At 42.2% G+C, this 24,228-nt stretch overlaps 1 protein-coding gene across 1 annotated transcript; it reads left to right on the forward strand.

Moving 5' to 3' along the window:
* On the forward strand, nt 1-23,953 carry LOC142204580 (uncharacterized). Its single transcript, XM_075275895.1, has 9 exons — nt 1-56; nt 5,557-5,637; nt 7,621-7,744; nt 14,787-14,827; nt 17,532-17,632; nt 17,748-17,850; nt 19,441-19,490; nt 19,782-19,857; nt 23,741-23,953. Exons 2-9 carry the CDS (start codon nt 5,578-5,580, stop codon nt 23,951-23,953), a joined length of 768 nt encoding a protein of 255 aa, XP_075131996.1. The 5' UTR covers nt 1-56; nt 5,557-5,577.
* Nucleotides 23,954-24,228: the final 275 nt, after the last annotated feature.

Genomic DNA, 24,228 nt, shown 5'->3' on the forward strand with positions numbered 1-24,228 from the left:
TCTCTACTCCAGCCCTGATAAACCAGCAAGCACAAACAGGGGAGGACAGCGGGCAGGTAAATATTGGAATTCATTAGCCATAATACATACCGTAGATTAGTGGTGTCATGTGACCGGCTGCTCCATGAGGCTTGTTTGCCATGTCGGGGTTGATGTTTGTTTTCTATGTCTTATATAACCAAGGACAAGATTGTTTTAATAGACTACAAGCTTTATAAACCACTAATCTGGGATGGCGGCATTATATGACATACTTGCCAACTTCTGAGAAGTGACATCCAGGAGATGCCGGGAAGTGATGCTGTGAAGGGGCGCGAGAAATTGTTGAGTGCATATCCCTTTATCTAGTTATAAAGTACAAGCCCTCCGTTTTATATAACTTATAAGGATCACAAGTAGCGCAGAGACCCCCAAATGGGTACAGATGCCTTAGTACATAATACCCAGAACAGATTCCATAAATTAATACTGTACTTATCCCAGATCACTTAAATAAATGTAAACACCCTTAGTAAATAGAGACCACCAATACCCAAGATGTGAAACCAAAACCAGATTACCTAAATAAATACAGACTACCTTGTAAATAGGCCCTTGAGCCCTAAATACAAAACTTAGACCCCCTATAAATACAGACCATATATACCCTAAATACAGAAAACCTAAATAAATACATACCCCTTTAGTAAATATAGGCCCTAGACCCCCTAAATAAATATAAGTGTAATGCCCTCTTATTGACACAGTATAATTCTCACACAGTATAATGCCTTCTTTATTAGCCCCCAACATAGTATAATGCCCCCTTTATTGGCCTTCACACAGTATAATGCCCAATTATTGACCCACACACAGTATAATGCCCAATTATTGGACCCCACACAGTATAATGCCCAATTATTGGCCCACACACAGTATAATGCCCCCTTACTGGCCTTCACACAGTATAATGCCCCCTTTTTTGGCCCCACACAGTATAATGCCCCTTTTATTGGCCCACACACAGTATAATGCCCCCTTATTGGAATTCACACAGTATAATGCCCAATTATTGGGCCCCACACAGTATAATGCCCAATTATTGGTCCACACACAGTAAAATGCCCCCTTACTGGCCTTCACACAGTATAATGCCCAATTATTGGCCCACACAGTATAATGCCCCCTTACTGGCCTTCACACATTATAATGCCCCCTCTATTGGCCCACACACAGTATAATGCCCAATTGTTGGGCCCCACACAGTATAATGCCAACTTCCAAAAGGCTTCCGGAAAAAGAGGTGTTTTCCTGGCCTCTCAGAAGACTGGGCAAATCTCCAAGGCCCAGTATAATGCTCCAACATCCCCCGGGCTCCCTGTTATTCTACACATGATATCGGCACTTTATGTTCGAGTCATGTCCTGAAAAAGAGGTATGGCCACCACATTGGCTTTCCCATATCACAAAATGATGGCCAGCCCAGAAAATGGAGTGTCACCCAGTAGAGTGCAGGCCCGCACCTGAAGGATTGTGACTTCATCCAAAAATTGAATGATGTGCTTGGACACACACTTGAATTTTGGCAAGTGTGGTTTATCACCAGGTGTGCTATGAGAGCCCATATATATATATATATATATATATATATATATATATATATATATATATATCACATTAAACTGCGTAATATCTGGAATATACAGTATACTGCCTCTACATCAGCGAGTCCCTAAGACTCTGTTCACAATGTGAGGTTCCTTCAGAAATCCTGTTAGAATACTGCACTATTCTTTCCATCATAATGATTGAAATCAGTACAGGAACCTGACCAACCCATCCTATCGTACTATATGTCAATGGGATCCATCAACACCACCAGTGGGGAAAAAAACAAAACAAATGAAAGCATGAACACAGTCTAAACAGAGGCTTAGATACAGGCAATCTGTCCCTGTCATTCACAAAATCCTGATAGTGTAGTAAGACAGTCTCCATTGTATCGGGGAAGGGTTCATCTCCCATCACCATCATAACTAACTTGTTTACATGCGGAGCTGCAGCACATATCTCTACTCCAGCCCTGAGAAACCTGCAAACACACACAGGGGAGGACAATGGGCAGGTAAATATTAGAAGAAATTATTTATTTGGCATAAGAATAGATACAATACACACAGCACATAACCACATATTTACATCCTGCTGCAGGAAGGGAATGAAACCAGATTTAACATCCTGAGCATATCTGTAAGTCCTGTGATCATATTAGTTCCTTTAACTTTCATGTACATAATAATAATCATTATATACTGTACATATAATACCACCATATCCCATAGTCATACAGAATGCAGTCGCTTACTATACATATAAAAAGTACCACCACAGACTGTACACATTAAGAATATAGTATACTATATACATACACTTTACACATACCACCATATAATGTACACAAGATTATACTCATACACAGTACTTATAAATAACTAGCCTCTGCCCACGACTTCGTCTGTGTATTATTGGCATTGATGATCCGCCTATATTCCGCAAATTGCTGACGTCAATGGTTTGCCTGCTCTAGCATTTAGGCAGCTTTTAAGCTGTCCTGCTGCTGAACTCATTCATCGTGCTGTGCCCGTGATTGTTCCGGCATCTCAGCAGCTCACTGGGAAGCCATATAATGAGCGTGTTGTTGGCGTTGATAATCCGCCTGCTCTGGCGTTTTGGCAGCTGTCAAACTGGCCTGCCGCTAAACTTGTTCCTTGCGCTGTGCCCGTGATTGTTCTGGGATCTCAGCAACTCGCTGGGACGCCATATAATGAGCGTGTTGTTGGTGTTGATGATCCCCGTTAGCTCCGCTTGAGGAGAGCTCTGTGACTTCTGGCTTCCTTCATAGCTGTCGTTGTTTTAGAATTTTTCAACAAATTAGAACGTTCTTTTTCCCGGCATGTTTAAAAGTAGCAATCTGCCAATTTGAATTAAAGGTGTTATCCCATCCAGTGTGTCAGCATGTTGCCTGGAGCTGATCATATAATATGCAAATGTGTGTATACAAAGGACTGAGGGTTAGCTGAGTGTTTACACAGAGAGATAACAGACCTGGCTTTATCAGAAGCTGAGATAAGCTGCATCCAAGAGCAGTGTAATATAGTATGTGAACATAAATTCACAACAGTCATGAAGCCATGTCATTTACTGGGATAAAAAGTAGCCTATGTGTTAATCGAGGTTACAAATTGTCTATGTGCCAAATTTCATTCAAATCCATTCAGCCGTTTTTGCGTGATTGACTAAAAACATCCAAACACACAAACTCACATTTATAATATTAGTAGGATACCACCATATACTGTAGAAATAAAGAAAGCAGTGTCATACTGTACATATAAATACCACATACAGAACACAAATAATGGTCACATACTGTACATATAATATCACCATATCCTGTATACATAACGTATGCAGTAACATACTGTGCATATAAATAATACCAACCAGTGGCGTAACTAGGAATGGCGGGTCCCCGTGGCGAACTTTTGATATGGCCCCCCCAACCGACGCCAAAGACCTCGACCGACCCCCCTCCTCCGCATTCCTGCACACACTATTATGTTCCTTAGTCACCCCTGCACTCAGTAGTATGCTCCACTGGACACCCATAAACAATTATTATACTCTTTGGTCTTTTCACACCCCAGAGTATAATAATCGGAGACCCGGGGGAATAAAAACATAAAAAAACCACTGCTGCTTAACTGTCCCCGGCTCTTACGCTGTCGACCTTCTTCAATGACGTCGGACGTCACATGACCCGGGACGCAGGCCGGGTTCATGTGACGTCAGAGACGTCAGACAACTAGGCCTGAGGCCTGCCCGGATCATGGAGAGGTAAGTAACAGTGTTTTTTTTAATGTTTCTTACCTCTCCCGGGCTGCCGATCATTATACTCGGGGGTCTGCAAAGATCCCCGAGTATAATGATAGTGTTTGTGGGGCCCGTGGTGTCACTTACCAATCCCCTCCCAGCTGAGGTTTGGGTGAGTTTGGCGAGGGGGTGCAAGTAGGCCCCCCAGTTAGCTTTTTTGGTGGCATAGAGTGTACACAATGAACCCCAACTGTCACTTGCTGAGCTACTCTTCTACTTGTAACTTCATGATAGAACCTGCGTGTCGACGCTTTCTTTTCAGTTCTACTTAGATTTGTGCACCTGCTTTTCAAGTTTATGCCCCATTCTTTTGCATTAGGCCACAAGCAGAGATTTTTTCCTCCACCCTACCACCCCCAGTGGGCATTCTTTCACCCCTCTTTTCACTTGTGACTTGCCAAAACAGCGTTTACAGTCTCAGACCCATTCTTTTGCATTAGGCCACAAAAAGAGATTTTTTTCTTCTGCCGCTCTGTGCCAATTCAGCCCTACCACCCCCAGTAGTAATTCTTTCTTCCCTATCTTTAAATTGTGACTTGCTCCAGCAGCGTTTACAGTGTCAGGCCCATTCTGTTGCTTCAGCCCTATATATACTGTATACCAGCGCTACGGAATTTTAGCCCTAAAAAGTGGTTTTGAGAACTTTCTGCAGGATGAGCCTATAAGCTGATGGTGTTTATAGACTCATCAAGCAGTGTTGCAGTTTTCAGACTCTTTCCTGCCTAGCAGAAGCTAAAATTTCTCTCTGACCCTCAGCACGATGTCTCTCCCTTAACCTATTTATGCTGGAGGTTAAATATTTTTGATTTCTAATAATGGAACTCAAGGCATAAACGGGTTAAGAATATTAAGCATAGATGGGCCTTTGATGGAGGACAGGATTAGTCTTTTTTATGAGGAAAAACTCAATGAAGTTCTCGCCAGTTCCACAAAAAGAAGGCAAGGCAGGAATGGCCAGAAACCAACAACTTGCTTGGAGAAAGTCTGTGTCAGGCCTAAGGTCTTTTCCCCAATGTAATTTAGGTCATGAAGTTTTCAGGATTTACAGGACAAGCAGGGTAATTTACAGTAGAGACATAGTCCTTGTGTCTGCGAGTCCTCTGAGAAGTGGTGGCGTACTCAACTCCTAAATACACCAGACTCATAAACTATGAGTCCACTGCTTAGTACATTACTTCTAAGAGTCTCTCTGATGTTCCTTCTCAAACTTTAAATGAAAAAGTGCAATTTTTTTGACTCCAGCAAAACAGTCCTCCCAATATTCTTAAGTCAAGCAGCAAGTGCTCTCTTCCTGCACAAAGACCATGCAACCCAATTGTCTAGGTTAGTCATAGTAGGAGTGGTAGCCAAAATTTTACAAAAATATTCTTCTATATGGTTAATAAGAGCGATCCCATATTACACAGCTTACGACAGCTCCCCTCACCTCCCCCTGCCCTTCTCACAGTGAGTACCAGGCTCGTATGTGTGCTGTACAGGGGCTAATGAGTCGGTACCCTCCTCCTGAATACATAGGACACATAAATTATGAGTCCAGTGTATTCTTTAATTGTTCCTTGTAGCCAAAAAGCACAATATTTTTTTCTGATGTTACTTCTCAAGCTTTTAATAAGTTTTCACTGCAGCCTCCTCTTTGTCCACTAGAGGGCAGTGGTTGATGCAGGAATGGTCCCTCCACCTGATGAATATTCTCCAGTTCTCAGAGAGACTCAAAATTTCCCAGAGGTAAGAAAATATAATAAAGCTAAAATTGTATTATCCGTAATATAATATTCTGTAAATCTGTGCTAAGTGAGCTCAATTGTGAAACACTGAGGGCATGCATGAGTCATGGAAAACTTCTGATCCTACCCTGACTCATTAATGACCCCATGGAGGACAAGCCTCAGGACTACAGACAGCTTTGCACTATTTTTTACTGCTCATTTTTTTATATAGTTGACCTCACAATGGTTTTACTGTTTCTGCTGCAGAGTATGTGTGACTCCTTCACATAGTTGGCATTCCCGATGAAGGCAGATTACATGGGCTGTAGGAAGGAAAGCACACACAAGATGGCCTGAACTGGAAGAAGTGAATAACACAGATTATGTATAGATGAGGAAAGAATACACATTGACTCTGCAGGAGGAGGGAGGGGGAAGCACACGGGTTATGTGTAAGTATATAGAGAAGGAAGATCACAGACAGACTCTATAGAGGGAGGGGGAAATCACACAGGTTATATGTAAGCACAGAAACAGTACAGACAACCTCTGCAGGGGCGAAAGGAGGGATCGCACAGATTGTGGAGAGAGGAAAGATCACCGACAACCTCTATAGGGGGAGAGAAAGTCACACATAGTTATATATAAGCGTGGAAAGAGGAAAGAATACAGATCATTTTTGCAGAAGAAGGGTACAGGTTATATATAAGTACAGGTTATATATAAGTACAGGTTATATATAAGTATGGAGAGAGGGAAGATCACAAACAGACTCTACAGCAGGAGGGAGGGAGGGGGATGTCAGCAAAGCAGAGTGAAATCAGTACAGGAATTATGGACATTAAAGCTAGTGAAGACCGCAGTATCCTGGACACACACAACCCACATCCTACATGTATTGAGAGAGACAAGTCTGAACCTAGGAGCAAGATAAAACCTGACAGAGTGAATGAAGATCACAGCCTGAAAATTAGTGCAACTTTTTTAATACAAAAAAGTGGAATGCGGTTTCCCCCAGTTTGACCACTAGATGTCAGCATTGTACCTATATTGTGGTGTAGCAGGCGCAGCCGCATCTCCCCATAGACAGCAGTAAAAACAGCAACAACTTCAGGCTGCATGATAAAGAACATAACCCACAATGTGATCACAGGATGGCGGGAATGTTCTCCTGTGTTATTATAGCACGGCGTGACCCTGAAATTGCAGGTGATGTATTACCTTGAGCACAAAGCCTCAGTGGCTCCCCCACCTGATCTGCACAGAAATCTCTGTCAGCTGGATGGGAATGGGCAAGGTAAATAAACTTCATTACCCATCTTGGTCGCATAACGCACGCAGCTCTGGGAACACGATGCTCCGCTCTAATTCCACAGCTCAGTGTAACTAGAGTAGAGCGGGCCCTTGGCAGCGCAGCAAATGGAACCGGCCATTATATCTCCAGGTGAGGTGGCAGGGACCATTTATCTCACACGAAAAACCCTAATTAGCCGAAAAAAACCCTCACGCCTCACCTCGTATGCTCCGTAACAAGTGTTTACTCGGCACAGACACCTGAAGTGTAGAAAATTGGACCATACATCAGAGTATTTTTGCTTTACATCTAGTCTTGTACTCCAATCACATCCAAAGCGGCCCTCAGAATTTGATGTTGGCAACCCCTGCTGATACAATATCGGCATAGCACGATTACTGCTGATTTTTATCCCTATAGTACGAAGTAGTACTAGCAACCAGTAGAATGTATAATGCAGCTTTGGATGTGACTGCAGTATAGATCTCGTGAATCCTTTTAGCCTTTTTTCTTTTTTAAAGGGGCCTGAATTGGAGATGGGAATGACATGGAAAAATAGTCGTCATGGCAATAATCACTAGTTGCTACAATGTAGAAACCATACTGTAACCATGACTACAAGGGGGTCTTTATAATGTGCAGGGGAGGGGCTCAGACCAGGGTTTATTCATTTTTACTTTGTTTTTATTATTATTTTTGTGATTTTAGAGTCACCGCGCCGGACACTTTCAACTTGTTGCGCATATGAACATGTTCGACAATGAGTCCTGGACATTCAGAATCCCCGTCAAGATTTCCTTGAAGTTGTCAGTCGAGGATACAGACCGTGCAGGTAAGAAGAAGAGTCTCTGGAACTTTTTGCTGGTCACAGTTTACAGCTCAAGCATCTGCAGGGTGTACTGTAGGGGATGTGGGGTGCAAGGTTGACTGTGGGTGGAGGGTAAGATGTGGGGTGCAGAGTGTACTGTGGGGGGAGAGATGTTGGATGCATGGGTGTACTGTGAGGGGGTGAAATGTGGGGTACATGGGTGTACTGTGGAGGGAGAGATGTGGGGTGCAGTGTGTACTGTGTGCAGGGGAGATGTGGGGTGCATGAGTGTACTGTAGGGTGCTTGGGTGTACTGTGAGGGGGGGGGGAGATGTGGGGTGCAGGGTGTACCCAAAGAGAAATGGATGGGAATGGGTGGAGTCAATTTAGAAGTGGGTGAAGCTAAATTTGCCACAGTCTGCCCACATTTTGTCCCTCTTTTTGTCCTTTAAAAGTTGGGAGGTATGGTGTTAGTTGTTGGAAAGCTGGGTGATCAGATGCAGTAACCCTGATTGTGTCAAATGCAGTAGAGCTGAGTGTGCTAGATGCTCCAGCTATTGCCAGAGGCAGTGGGGTTAAGTGTGTCAGATATAGCATGGCTGAGTATGTCAAATACCACAGTGCTGAGTATGTTAGATGCTCCGGCATTTAGGCCTAGGCAGTACTGCTGAGTGTGTCAGATGTAGCGAGGCTGAGTATGTCAAATGCAGCAGAGCTGAGAATGGTAGATGGTGCAGAGCTTTGGTTAGTAGCATCAGGACTGAGTGTGTTAGATGTAGCAGGGTTGGGTTTGTTAAAAATGTAGAAGGGCTGGGGGTGTCAGATGTAGCAAAGGTTAGTGTAGCAGATGCACTAGAGCTCAATGTCAGATGCAGCAGAACTGAGTGTGTCAGATGCTCCAGAGCTCTGTGTGCCATCTGCGGCACAATTGATTGTGTGAGATGCAACAAAGCTGAGTAGGTGCATCAGAACTGAGTTTGTTAGATATTTTGCTTTGTAATTCTGTTTCTACTGTCACTCAACTTTTCTATGATCCTGAATGGCCAATCTACTGACTCATGATGAAGAAGATGATGCAAAACTGAGCAGATATGCCACATTACCCTAGAACTGTATTTGCTGTGTTTTTTGGACTTTGGGTGGATTTTTAGGTTTCTGCCTTCCACTGGCTTCCTCTACCTGTGACCTGAATTCATGGGCATTCTTTAAACATCCTCTGGGGGGCGATATTTACATTTGAGACATATCAATGCCGACCCTGAGCAGAATAGTAATGTGGCATCTAACACAGATCTCGCTGCAGATTCGTACGGATGTGGAGAAGCTCAGGATGAAAAATGTTTATGTCAAGAGGCGATTAAAGGGAAAAATGATGATCCCTCAGCCGCGACAAAACGACCGCCATGAATCACCGCCAATAATCCCCAGCGCTCTCACAAGGGGGTCAACAATCAACCTGTGCTTGGAAATCTGACCACATACCCAATCAAATGGTCCAGACTGGCGGTGCTCAAGGGTCCTGGTGCTCAAGAATACCCATTTAATGTATACCGTATATGGGATGATGAAATTCTTCCTGTGTCCACTAGGAGGCACTCACTGCTTATGGATTTATTGCAGAGATCAGTAGGGGCTGTATCCCTTTGCACTGAGCTGCCCCTAGTGGCAGCTGCTAAAAGAAGCAGGTCATGGACCTGGCCAATCTGAGAACAGGGGGAGTGTCTCAGACTACTGAAGTATAGATTAGTCTGCAACATTGGCAGCCATTATAAAGGAATAGTGAGGGGATAAGGTATCATCGAACAATTTCTGATTGATTCTTTAGGAGGTGCTAATTTTACCATGTCCACAGTGCACACCGGTGCTCTTAGAAGCCCCTGACATGGTCATCCACCGTTTCTCCCTGCCACAACATGAAGACATTGTCAGCACGCAGCAGACCTCGGAACCAAGCTTTATATTATCTGCTGAGCTGAGATAAAGAGTGGTCACCTATGGGTGGATCCCTGTGTTGCTAGGCAACAAGGTCATTTTCGGAAGATGAGAGAAAATTCTTCATGAGAAGTTTTATGTGGTTATGATATGTAAGATATTTGGGAACATCAATGGACACTGTCATGGTTCCAATAAATGATGGCCAGGTAAGTGTAAGGCCATACATAAGGGAAAGGCATCAGGGAGGTACAGAACGGATATATATATATATATATAGTGTTGGCCAGTATTGGCACCCCTGCAATTCTGCCAGATAATACTCATTTTCTTCCAGAAAATGATTGCAATCACAAATCATGTGATGCTTCTCTAATTTGTGTAATTAACAGCACCTGTTACTTACCTGAGGCACCTAACAGGTGGTGGCAATAACTAAATCACACTTGCAGCTAGTTGAAATGGATTAAAGTTGACTCAACCTCTGTCCTGTGTTCTTGCGTGTACCACGTTGAGCATGGAGAAAAGAAAGAAGACCAAAGAACTGTCTGAGGACTTGAGAAGCAAAATTGTGGGAAAGCATGAGCAATCTCAAGGCTACAAGTCCATCTCCAAAGACCTGAATGTTCCTGTGTCTACCGTGTGCAGTGTCATCAAGAAGTTTAAAGCCCATGGCACTGTGGCTAACCTCCCTAGATGTGGACAGAAAAGAAAAATTGACGAGAGATTTCAACGCAAGTTTGTGTGGATGGTGGATAAAGAACCTCGACTAACATCCAAACAAGTTCAAGCTGCCCTGCAGTCCGAGGGTACAACAGTGTCAACCCGTACTATCCGTCGGCGTCTGAACGAAAAGGGACTGTATCGTAGGATACCCAGGAAGACCCCACTTCTTACCCAGAGACATAAAAAAGCCAGGCTGGAGTTTGCCAAAACTTACCTGAGAAAGCCAAAAATGTTTTGGAAGAATGTTCTCTGGTCAGATGAGACAAAAGTAGAGCTTTTTGGGAAAAGGCATCAACATAGAGTTTACAGGGAAAAAAAAGACTTCAAAGAAAAGAACACGGTCCCTAAAGTCAAACATGGCGGAGGTTCCCTGATGTTTTGGGGTTGCTTTGCTGCCTCCGGCACTGGACTGCTTGACCGTGTGCACGGCATTATGAAGTCTGAAGACTACCAACAAATTTTGCAGCATAATGTAGGGCCCAGCGTGAGAAAGCTGGGTCTCCCTCAGAGGTCATGGGTCTTCCAGCAGGACAATGACCCAAAACACACTTCAAAAAGCACTAGAAAATGGTTTGAGAGAAAGCACTGGAGACTTCTAAAGTGGCCAGCAATGAGTCCAGACCTGAATCCCATAGAACACCTGTGGAGAGATCTCTTGATGGCAGTTTGGAGAAGGCCCCCTTCACATCTCAGGGGGGACCTGGAGCAGTTTGCCAAAGAAGAATGGTCTAAAATTCCAGCAGAGCCTTGTAAGAAACTCATTGGTTACCGGAAGCGGTTGTGCGCAGTTATTTTGTCTAAAGGTTGTGCTACCAAGTATTAGGCTGAGGGGGCCAATACTTCTGTCTGACCCATTTTTGGAGTTTTGTGTAAAATGATCAATGATTTGACTTTTTTTTCATTCTCTTTTGTGTTTTTTCATTGCAAGCAAAATAAATGAAGATATTAATACCAAAGAGTTTGTGCTTGTAATCATTTTCTGGAAGAAACTGAGTATTATCTGACAGAATTGCAGGGGTGTCAATACTTTTGGCCAACACTGTATATATGTTGTATGTATGTATATATCTGTAATGTGTGTGCACAGACCCTAAACCAGTCTTCTCCTAATACACTCCCAGAACCAGGATTCCTCTTATTATAGACTTCACACTATTTCCTAGCTACAAGACTAACCTTAAAATCCAGACCATAGAACAGACTACCCCTAAATATAGACCCCAGACTAAACTACCCCTAAATATACTGACACCTGACTCTATTCCTAAGTGTAAACTACAGGCTAGAATTTTTTTAAAAAAAATACAGACCCCAGACCAAACTGTCCCGCAAATACAGACCCCAGACCAAATTGTCCCTAATATACAGACTCCAGACCAAGCTATCCCCAAAATACAAACTACAAACCAAACTATCCCAGAAATACAGACCGCCAGACCAAATTGTCTATCAATTACAGACTTCCAGATCAATTTTTCCCTAAAAAATCATAGCCCTAAACCAAACTGTCCCAAAATACAGACCCCCAGACCAAGCTACTCCTAAAATACATACCTTAAGCCAGACTATCCCCCAAAATATACACCCAAGAGCAGAGTATCCCTAAATATAACTACATATATAACTGTATCCCAAACTACAGACCGCAGACTGTCCCTAAATATAAACTACAGACTGCTCTTTTCCTAAAATACTGACCGCAGACCAGAGTATTCCCCAAAATAGAGACCCCCCCCCAAAAAAAGAAGTTTCTAACTACAAAATCAATTTCCCCTAATTAGACTCAGACCAGATTATTTCCAAAATATAGACCCCAAACCAGATCATCCCTAATATACAGATCCCAGACCAGACGATTCCTAAACCCAAGCCCCTATATAGAACCACAGATTAGACTATCCACTCCATACAAACCCAGACCACCCTAAATAAAGACCCCAGACCACAATATTTGTAAAATACATTCTTCAGAACAGACTATCCTCTTTAATAAAAACTTCAGACTATCCCTTAAATACAGACCCCAGATTACTCAGAAAGATCCTCTCCCCATCATTGCAGTCCTCCTAACTCCTTGGCACCGCCATGTACAACACCAAGGCTGGCATAGAGTAATAGCGAGGGACATGGGAGAAGTGAGTATTTTTGGAGCTCAGATATTTGCCTACTCAATATGGAGTCAGAGGAATTGTGAGCTATGTATAAGAGATGATGTAGAATATTAGAAGATCTCACACAGAAAGACAATTCCCGAACAGATATTTCTAGATGTCACTGACTTTTGCAGGAAACGCCCTTCAGTTCATTTTTTGGCATCACCTTCAGCGCCACCGATTAATCCAAGCAACTAATAGGCGACTTCACAAGCGCTTTTGACCTCAGCATGGTCGCATTGACTCATCCTGCCGTGATAATTGGGAGACAATAATAAAATTAATTTTAATGAATTAGCCACGTGATATTTTCTTCTAAAATCTTTCTCAGTTTGGAGATTGGGGTAGCAGGCGGGGGCAGCAGGGGGTGGCGGTGGTTTCTTTCACCTGACCACCTTGAGTTTGAGACTCAATTAACAGCTTTTGTATGTCTGAGACATAGGTGATGTTGTTTACCAACTGGGTGTGAAATCCATATTATTCTACTCCCAGTTATCGGAGGAACTGATGGGAAATCATTATTTTTCACCATATTGCTTTGTTTCATGGGGATGAAAACAGCACCACACTTGTCTGCGGGTTGGGTATGGTATTGCAACTCAGACTCATTTCCTTCCATGAAGATGTGATAGTAAAATTGCTGACATTCGAAAAGACCAACAAAAAAAGTCAATAAAAAGGATTAAACGTTGGAATATAAATGGTGATAGACATGGACAATTGCTTCCTATTGTTGAGGGTGAGAAGTTATTGGGTTGTCTGGTACTTGGTCTTTGCCAAAATTTGCAGGCTAGTGTGAACCCTCAAGGTGATAACCTGGGACCACAAGAATAATTGTCTAATCTTGAGGACAACTCAGTTGCCATTAGATGACATTGACCAGTCTAGTGCTGAATGTTGTGTTCCATGGTAAAGTGTTAGGGGAAAAAAAAATCTCTTCTGAAGCCACCAGTGAAGACATCTATTGTGAATTTTGGTGTGATGGGTTTTTTCAAAATTGCAACCTCCAGATTGAACATTGTTCTTGGTCTGTGAGGTTTGAAGAAGTCCTGAAAAAATAACCTCATAGGTAAAACAAGCATTTACAATGAGACATCACACAAGATGGGCATGGTGGGATCTTCGAAAACAATATAATGTGAAGACTTGTCATCGGTATCTAGATTATTCCATGTTCATCAATTTGAATATTGTGAATTTCCTATCCACTAATGGGTTATTTTTTTCAACCACTTGTATCACACTTGTTTTTTGCCAACTTACTTATGGCGACTCAATAAAAATGTCACATAAAAAATTTAGTAGAAGTACCAATGGTGGTAAAAAGCTAAAAGATCACCCAGTGTGAGCCCTCATGGTGAAAGTCTGAGCACTGTAGATAATTGACCACTATTGTTGAGGGCAATAAGTGGTCTTGGGTGGACCATTAAAAGCCAAACAATGGGAAGACTATCACCCGTTGTGTGAACCCACAAGGTGATAAGCTGAGGCCACAAGAATAATTGACCACTAATGTTGAGGACGTGAAATGTTCTTGGGTGGACCTTCGAAAGAATTACAATAGGAAGACATGACTTGTCATCAGAACGTACAATGCTTTAATTTCTTATAGATGCTTACACCATGACCAATGTGGATATTGTGAATTTTTAGTCCTTCTCCAGTGAACCCCATCATCGCCCAAGTAAATACCAGTTCCCCATGTCCTCATGGGTTGTTTTATCTTCAACTAGTTCTATCACTCTTGCTTTTCACTAACTTAATGGTGACTCAAAAATATATATTTGAGAAAGTTGAATGATTTCTACAGATGGCCAATGGTAATTACTGGTATACATAGAGGTCCAAAATTTATTTGACAAGCATGCAGATATGTAAAGAGACTCAGATCATTAAATCTGCATGTCCTTGTAGATAATGTAACCATTGGCTCGTCATTAGATGTCAGGGCTTGGAACAGAACGTACAACTTTTTATTTCTTGGGTAAGTCACATCTACAATTACGGGTGAAATTGGTTTTATAAATATCTGTAATTTAAGGCTACAATGAGAGCACATTAGCTCAGCAACGAGGTCGTGACTTAAAAGCCTTGTACCGAGTGTTTCTTCTCGGTCTTGCCAGTTACTACGTGGCCAGGATATGATTCATTAATGGGAACATGACTTAGTAAAAGCGCCTTGTTCTGTTTTTGGACTCATCTGTAATTATCGCCTTCCCTGTAGTTCAATTTTCTTTTTTCCATTTTTGATTCAGGGCTCGGAGATAAGAAAATCAATGCGTCGGATCCGGCACGGGTGAGTAATCGAAGAACAAAGTCGGTTAATTTTACTACATCGCTTTGGGTTTCTTGTGTTAGGAATTAATTAGGGGTAGAGTTAAAAGGACTCAGGATATGATGCACAAATCAATAAGTTTTTGTTCTGATGCCACAAAGGTTCTTAACAGAGAGTGTAAGAACATGATCAGGCATAGGGCAAAGTTGAGGCAACCACTGTAGAAGTGTAGCCTTCTTCAGGTTGAGCTATATCCATGGAGAATAAGACTGGGGGATTTTGAGACAACTTCCTTCGTTGCCTTTGGTATGCACACTCTTGTGCCTGTATTAGCTAACCGGAGACATCTTGCTGGCAGATCTCTTTTGGCTCATTGTACTTCTTCGGCAAGATCTAGACTAACTACGTGAGATGAAAAGGCAGGTGAGAACATAGACCATGTCAAAGGGAAACAAGGGGGGGAGGGAAAATTTAGGTTCAACTTGCAAAAAATATATAGAAGAACAATGTAACTCACGTTCTTGAAAGAGTAATGCACGGAGAGTTCTTGCGGCCCAAGAAACTTGTAATAGAAACTTCTCAAAAATGTAAAACTCCAGCATAAACGTCCTTTTTCATAAAAAATAACTTTTAATAGGAAACTTTAAGTTAAAAAATCCACAAGTGTCTCTTAAGCAACCTCTGAGAAACAGAATATGCTATACAGTGAGCTACATTGAATAACTAACAGATGTTAGTAGACACTGACTGACGCGTTTCGACACATGATGTGTCCTAGTCGTAGCTTAGGCTACGACTAAGACACACCATGTGTCGAAACGCGTCAGTCAGTGTCTACTAACATCTGTTAGTTATTCAATGTAGCTCACTGTATAGCATATTCTGTTTCTCAGAGGTTGCTTAAGAGACACTTGTGGATTTTTTAACTTAAAGTTTCCTATTAAAAGTTATGTTTTATGAAAAAGGACGTTTATGCTGGAGTTTTACATTTTTGAGAAGTTTCGAGAACATAGACCAGTTGGTTTAAAATTCCGCTGTACTCTTCCCTGGTCAGACCACACCTGGAATACAGTGTACAGTTCTGGGCGCCTCAATTCAAGAAAGACATCGATATATTGGAGCAAGTCCAGAGAAGAGCAACCAAAATGGTGGAAGGTCTGCAAACCATGTCCTATGAGGAGCGGCTAAAAGAACTGGGATTGTTTAGTTTGCAGAAGAGAAGGCTGAGGGGAGATTTAATAGCAGTCTACAAATATCTGAAAGGTAGTCACAGTGCAGAGGGATCTACCCTATTCTCATTAGCACAAGGAAGTACAAGAAGCAATGGGATGAAACTAAAGGGAAAGAGATACAGATTAGACATTAGGAAAAACTTTCTGACAGTGAGGGTAGTGAGAGAGTGGAATAGGCTGCCACGGGAGGTGGTGGGCGCTCCATCAATGGAAATCTTCAAGCGGAATCTGGATAAACATATGCTGGGATGATTTAGGAAAACCTGCACTCGCAGGGGGTTGGACCCGATGGCCCTTGAGGTCCCTTCCAACTCTACCAAAAAGTAAAAGTAAAAAGTAAAAATCATATGCAAAAATATCATGAGCAAAGCGGAGTCCCACCAGATAAGCCATCGTGATAACAGGACATACTTGTTGAAAATGAAAACCTTGCAAAAGTTGACTCCATGAAGAAGAAGGATGCAACGACTGGGAGTAACTTCCTTTGTGGGACCTTAAGTGGTCATCTTGTTTGCCTCTATAGACACTCTAGTGACAAAGGTATTAGCAATCCAGAGACAACACTTTGTCAGATGGACTTCATCAGCAAAGTTTAGACCAACTATGCAAGAAGATTAAGCAAGGGTGGACTTAGTTGAGAGTCAACCCCATAACAATATCAAAATGGGATCCCTTTGAGTAGTGGTCCATGTCAAGGAGCCATACAGCTAACAGGACGAAAATGAAGCTTTTACAGTTTGATTATATCAATGGAGAAGGAGGATGAGGCAGATTTATTTTATCCTTTCCAGATATTATCTTAAACAAAAACAAGCTCTCATGAGTAGATCTGTTTTGGTCTGTAGAAACTTATCAGTAAAGTGAGGTTTATTTTGGGAGATGTTGAAGACAGGTGAACATAGACACGATAGTACACCATAGCAGTACCAAAATTAGGTCCGTTTAGGTGGTAATTCAAGATTTTACTGTGGTGGTAACAGGACAATCTAGATGATCCTTCTACCTTCTGGAGAAAGAGCCTTGTGCAGGTTGATGATATCCATAGAGAAGAAGGATGGACCAACTTGGAAAAGTTTCCTTCATGGACCACTAAGCAGTCATCTTAGATGTCTCTGTGGTATATATGCTAGTGTATATATATAGTATATGCTGGTATATAGCCATTAACTAACAAAAGACAGGTTTTTGAGGACAGATCTGTTGTGAACTTTTCGGCTTCATCAGCAAGATTTGAGCTAAGTATGGGAGATCTTAGAATACTGCTAGGCCTTAAAGACAACCCTTTTACTTCTTCCCTGTCAAGGCTTGGTAACAGATTCCTAATTATTTATCTATAAGACATGTAGTTCATATCTACTTGTTGTTTGCACCTACCATGTGTCACAGAATTATTGTAGGTCCTCCTCATGTCATTATATTAAATGACATACTGTAGCACACAGACATAACCTGCAGTTATAGTCATTAGATATTCTTTGTTTGATTCTCCTTAGGAAAGTGACGTTTGTTCCAAACTTATAGAGCAAGTAAAACGGGATGTACATCTAAGTGATGGAGAAGAGAAAAGTAGACAAAAAAGTTCTACATCCTCCCGGTAGATAAAGTTGTTTGGCCTAATTTATCAAACCTAGAAGAAAATCTGGCCTTGTATCTGGTATCTGCATATAACCTGTGCCTCCTATTATTCCATATGTGCTGATACGTTACAGTTCCTCGACCAAAGAGAAGAGAAAGGAAAGACGAGAGGAAGACACAAACATCATGCAAGTGCAGAAAGATAAGGATGTAGAATGGGCCAAGGCCAAAGTAAAGGTTAGATACAGGGTGTCTCTATGATACTTTCAACTTTTTGAATTTGTACCCTTTTAAAGCAGGCTTCAGATCATAATAGGGAAGAACATCTTAATAGAATATGTCTGATCTTATTAATCAAGATGCCAGACCTGGTGCAACCCTTGAACTTTCTTGTTGCTCAGTGCTTCCCCCCATTAGGAATTGACTGGCATTGCTTGCTTTAGGCTTTACTATTGATGAGGGCTCCAAAGCTTTCATCTCCAAATGTGAACATATATCCTATCACGGTTCTATGACTTATGGGACAACCTCCCCTAAAGGGTTTTCCATGGTGACACGTTCAGTTACAACACTCTATCTGGAAAAACATTGATGTATTGCCCCTCTGTTCGGAGGGATACTAGAGAGCCTTCCACCAATTACTGTATACATATGACCTATTCAAGGGGCTATGAAGAAATGACTTAGTCTTTTCAACCCAACTTGACCCTCTCTAGAAGAAGTGGTACCTTTTTGGGTGACATAAAAATGTATTGCCCACGGCCCTCTTTACTACAGTGGCCTCCACCAATTACACATACATGACCTATTCTAAGGGCTCGTTCACACGGGGGGGGGGGGGGGATTTTGGCACCGAGAGGGTCAAAACCCGCCTGCCATGACCGTCGCTCCCACTCCGGAGTTGGCTCAAATGAATGGGCCGACTCCAGAGGTTGCTGCTGCCAGGCGGAAGCCGCGGCTCAGCGAGCCGCGGAATCCGCCTGAAGAAAGGGCAGCTAGAACGCTAGTGGTCTCCATAGACCACCATTGTATGGAGGTGGATTTTGAGGCGAAATCCGCTGTCGAAATCCACCTCCTTGCACCCGTGTGAACTAGCCCTAAGAGTCATGAAGGCATTTAATAGTCTTCTAAACCTAATGTGACTCTATCTAGACATGATAGGATAGGCCACATAAAACTTTATTACTCATGGTCATTGGCTACTGTATTTAGAGAAGATAATAAAGAGAGCAAGCACCTTGACCCAAAGGCCCAGCTTGCCCACAAACCCTCAGTTCCAATCAGACATCTGGGTTCAATTTTGGCTGAAAACCTAAAGCCATCCTTGATGTTGGTTACATATCACTCTATAGTGACTTTAAGTAACATCAGCAATCTAATGTGGAGATGTCACTATTCCAATGGGCACCCTGACACCAAATTTCCTACTGGTAAGTGCCTGGAAATGGTGTGGGCAGAGACAGAGGGTATAATAAAGGTGTCCCTTGTGTCTGAATAGTAGACAAGGAAACTGTCAACTGGGAAAAATGTCTTTGAGTGTTTCATAGAGGTATGTCTATCAGTCAACGATCGCTCACCAAGAAGTACACTACCCAAAAGGAGACTTTGATAGGCCTGTTATAGTGCGGCATAGAAAGCACTTGTACGCCCTCTTGTGGCAAGAACCAGTGTATAATCAGACTAAACCTGTAATCATTTATTTGTCTGCCTGATACTGTACTGCAGGGCTAGTATGGCTACAATACCTTATGTCTATCTAGAGGCGGTATTTTTTTTGTTAACGAGTGTAGATTATTTTTTAATTACTCGCTATATTACATGCTGCAGGTTGAAGAATTTTTGGATTTTCCTGGAGTCATGGCTGCTATGGCTTACAGGTAAGATTTACTAAATGTGTCCAGATTGAAGATACATATTATTAGCTATACAAGAACAATGCATAGTAAAATAGAAAGAGAAAGAGCGCCACTCTTGTTCTCAGGCTATAATCTGGTATTGCAGCTTAGTCCTACTCAATACTGGACACATAACATAAGCTTATGACATACATCCAAGTTTCATGTTAAGTTATTGGGGTCCGTATATCATTAGGGCACCTCTATAATTGTCATTTTTTTTGCATGAATATAATGTACAAAAAAAAATATTAAAATGTCTTTACAATCTAGAAATCAAGGAAAAGCCAAAGGATCTTCAAAGAACGCCTCAAATAGTGGGGGAGAATTAGCATCTCGCTGTCAGGCTGTGAGTATCATGTGTTTTGAGTCTTAAGAAATAAGTTATATCTTTATTGCATAAGTCTTAGCACCCCAGGAAAAATCTACATAACGCTTGGGGTTTGGTCATGGTAATAAAGCTTCTGTTATTCAGGACGGTGCTGTCTATAGTACAAATCTCTGACGCAGAAGATGTCACAGGGTGGCGCTATACACACGAGCAGTTCCATTATGCTCTGTGGTCAGATTTGGGAAGGTTTCCAGACTGGATCTCAGTTTGGAAGAATAAATACAGAATCAATGATATCAGCGTTTTACATTGGCGCTCATCAGCTGTCATTCCAGCATGTTTAATTGGATCATTTGTCTCACTTATTACCCTGCGCCATGATCGCACCTGCCGGGTTTAGTTTAGGCCGGGACCCATATGGTCCGAGCAGGGCATGAGAAGAGAGGGACTTCAGTCATGGGTAATGATTCCTTCAGTGGTGCAGATCTGAAAATTCTGTTTACGGCTCTGATTAAAGTTATTTATTTTTTCAGTGAAATTTTACTTCCTGCCATTAAACTCTACAGACATCGTTCAGTAACTTTACAAATACTTTATTTATTTTGTACAGATTTTGAAATATTTTTTTCTCCATTCACATCCAGAGCAGATTTCAAAGTACTGCTGGTTCAAAACAGACATCTGTTGACTATATAACCTCTGGCCATGTACCTGTTATCTGAGCGTTGCGCTGTGTTAACATGAAACTGAAAAAATTGTGAATGCTGCTTTGGTTTTGAACGGAGTAGAAAATGGATGGCTAAAATTGGTAGAAAAAGAAGTAAAAAAAAAAACCCAAAAAACATAATTTCAAATTTATGGAGATTTAAACTTTGAAATTATGTCAAATGTTTGGAAAGCAGAGTTTTTGGAAACAGCAACCCCCGTAATACAAGAATCAGGACCCACAGTAATCAGGTGAGTGCGATCTTGGTCTGGGGGTCCACAGTTTACAGGTATTTTCAGAGAGTTTTGGAGTGGTTTGCATATACAATACCTCCTTTTTGAGCCAGGTCAAGCCAAATTTGTTGTGATTGTTTCTGAAAAAGGATTGTTGGGTGTATATGGTAATTTAGGGATCTGGTCTGGGGTTTGCATTAGCTTAGGGGTCTGGTCTGAGGCATGTATTAGTTAAGCAGTATGTAATAGTTTTGAGATCTGGTCCAGGGTCTGTATTAGTTCAGGGGTCTGGTCTGGGGTCTGTATTTGTTTAGGGGTCTGATCTGGCATCTTCATTAGTTTAGGGGTCTGATCTGGCCTCTGCATAGTTTAGGGGTCTGGTCTGGGGTATGTACTAGTTTAGGGGTCTGGTTTGGGGTCTGTATTAGTTTAAGGATCTACTGTCTGCATTAGTTTAGGGGTCTGGTCTGTGGTCTGTATTAGTTTGTGAGTCTGGTCTGGGATCTGTATTAGTTTAGCAGTATGTAATAGTTAAAGGATCTGGTCTGGGGTCTGTATTAGTTTAGGGGTCTGGTCTGGGGTCGGTATTAGTTTAGGGGTCTGGTCTGGGATCTGTATTAATTTAGCAGTATGTATTAGTTAAAGGATCTGGTCTGGGGTATGTATTAGTTTATGGTCTGATCTGGCATCTTCATTAGTTTAGGGGTCTGGTCTGGGGTATGTACTAGTTTAGGGGTCTGGTCTGGGGTATGTACTAGTTTAGGGGTCTGGTCTGGGATCTGTATTTGTTTAGGGGTCTGATCTGGCCTCTGCATTAGTTTAGGGGTCTGGTCTGGGGTATGTACTAGTTTAGGGGTCTGGTCTGGGGTTTGTATTTGTTTAGGGGTCTGATCTAGCGTCCGCATTAATTTAGGGGTCTGATCTGGGGTCTGTATTTGTTTTGGGGTCTGATCTGGCCTTGGCATTAGTTTAGGGGTCTGATCTGGGGTCAGTATTAGTTTAGGTCTTTGGTCTGGGGTACGTATGAGTTTAGGGGTCTGGTTTGGGGTCTGTATTAGTTTAAGGATCTACTGTCTGCATTAGTTTAGGGGTCTGGTCTGTGGCCTGCATTAGATTAGGGGTCTGGTTTGCGGTCTGTATTAGTTTAGCAGTATGTAATAGTTTAGGGGTCTGGTTTGGGGTCTGTATTTGTTTAGCAGTATATAATAGTTTAGGGGTCTGGTTTGGGGTCTATATTTGTTTAGGGTCTGATCTGGCATCTTCATTAGTTTAGGGGTCTGATCTGGCCTCTGCATTAGTTTAGGTGTCTGGTCCGGGGTATGTACTAGTTTAGGGATCTGGTCTGGAGTCTGTATCCATGTAGGGGTCTGATCTGGCCTTTGCATTAGTTTAGGGATCTGTTCTGGGGTATGTACGAGTTTAGGGGTCTGGTCTGAGGTCTGCATTAGTTTAAGGGTCTGATTTTGGGTTTGAGTGTAGAGATCTAGTATAACACAGTGTTTCCCCCTGATGTGACTTCTGGATTGTTGACAAGTCTGTATAATCTCCACAGCCAATGTATCTGAGCTCAAGCTCCAGCCTGGTGAGGGCCGGCAGCCGGACATGGTACACTGGTCTGTTGTATCAGTGTGTGGCATTCCGCAGCTGGTGAGCGCCCCCTCCTCTGCCTTTTCAGGGCCGTCAGTACTGTCAGCAGTTGTTTCCCTCCATCAGGCTGGGATCAGGTGCCCCTGAGGTGTAAAGCAGAAGATTTAGAATCGCACTCTCAGGAGATTAGACTTTGTGTCAACCAGGGCGCTCCCTGGGGGTAGCGAATATATTCCTGGCACCTGATCACGTTGTCACATTGTAGAAATAACAAAAACTCACAGTATCATAAAAATGATAAATTTCTGCTATATCCTACTGGGTTCTGGTCACAACTTTGAGTCTAAGAAATCCTAAGATTCTCAGAGAATCGTTCCTCTAGGTGGGATGAGGTCATGGGCAAGGAAGGCTTTAACAAACCATTCAACCCTGACTTTTTTTTTTTTTTTTAAGATAAAAAGCTACTACTTGACCTTGGGCACTGGTCTGGGCTTTTGGTATGATTAGAGACCACCATCGTTTCTTATGCTAGATTTACACTTCCGCTTGGGGATCCAAAAAACGGAAACCCTATCCGCTTAAAAATTGGTTACATGTGGACCCCGTAGACTGTAATGGAGTCTGCCCAATATCAGGCGGATATTAAATATTTTAAGCGGATTGGGGGACAGAGTCATTGAACAGTGACCCAACGCTAGTGTGACCACAACCTTAGAAGCTCTATGCCAAAAGCTATGGTGGGCAGAAGATATGGCCTCATGATATTTGGGTCATAGTTCTCTACCCCAAGGTTGTAAAAACACCTATTTAACCTATTGTTCTGCAGCGTTGATCCAGAAGAAGTGATAAAACCCCCACTTTAGGTGAAAAAGAAATCCTTCCTGCTTCAAATATGAATCATAGAAACCTCAGGGGCGTAGATGTCTAATTTAGTCACACCCTATCATGCTATCACATCTGTTCTCTTTTACTCTCTATAACGTGAGATCACCTCATGCTGGATATCAGAACACTGGCTATGAAGGGAGACCTAGTAGTAATTTAAAGGGGGAGGGGCTCATGGAGAAGATCCATATTTATATGACTAACTAGGGCATATGGTAGTCACAGACCGGGGCCTCATAACAGGTGGACCCAGCCCATCAACATATTACATGGTCAGCCATTTATTCAGATGGTCAACATGTAATACTACATTTCTCCACTGGTGGCCACTGTTCTTCCACAATGTAAAAATTACTTGAGAAAATTACAGGACACTAAAAACATTAGCCCCAATGTCCTCCAAAGTTTTACTCAAGATTTTTATCCTCACAGATTATATTTTAGGATTATTTATGATATGTTTAGTATTTTATTTCTTTTTGTCTTCCAGGACCCCATCCCCAACACCAAACACAACGCTATATTCTTGAGAGACCATGAAAAGGCCGCTGAGGCCATACTCCTGAATCCTCAATATCAGAAGGTTAACCAACCTCAAGCAGTCAACATGCCACAGTCCACAAAATCACGAGTCCATGGGAAAAAGATGGCAGAGAAACCGGACAGCATAGTAGTGGAGTCCAACAACGGCACTGACAGATGACCACGTGGAGATACTTTATTGTGTTAGATGTTTATAATTCTGGATTGAGAAGTGCTCCACCTAAAAATTCTGAGCCTCCATACTCAGCACTCAGACATGAATAACATGAAATTTACCCGTTGCTATGGCTGGGCTTCCTGGCAACCCCAGTTTGCAGTTGTTAGGGGGGTATATCTTAGCAATGAGGCCAATTCAGTGAAAAATCAGATTTTTTTTAATGTTTAGATGGAGAACCCCTTTAAGTCTGATCACCTCATTATTTTATATATTAATCC

Source organism: Leptodactylus fuscus, chromosome 5 (assembly GCF_031893055.1).
Source record: "Leptodactylus fuscus isolate aLepFus1 chromosome 5, aLepFus1.hap2, whole genome shotgun sequence".
In the NCBI taxonomy this organism is placed as follows: Eukaryota; Metazoa; Chordata; class Amphibia; order Anura; family Leptodactylidae; genus Leptodactylus; species Leptodactylus fuscus.

Coding starts and splice junctions, on each gene's coding strand:
- LOC142204580 (XM_075275895.1), top strand. CDS start 5,578: ATGGTCCCTCCACCTGATGAATATTCTCCAGTTCTCAGAGAGACTCAA. Junction 7,745..14,786: donor CGAGGATACAGACCGTGCAG/GTAAGAAGAAGA, acceptor TTTTTGATTCAG/GGCTCGGAGATAAGAAAATC. Junction 14,828..17,531: donor ATGCGTCGGATCCGGCACGG/GTGAGTAATCGA, acceptor GATTCTCCTTAG/GAAAGTGACGTTTGTTCCAA.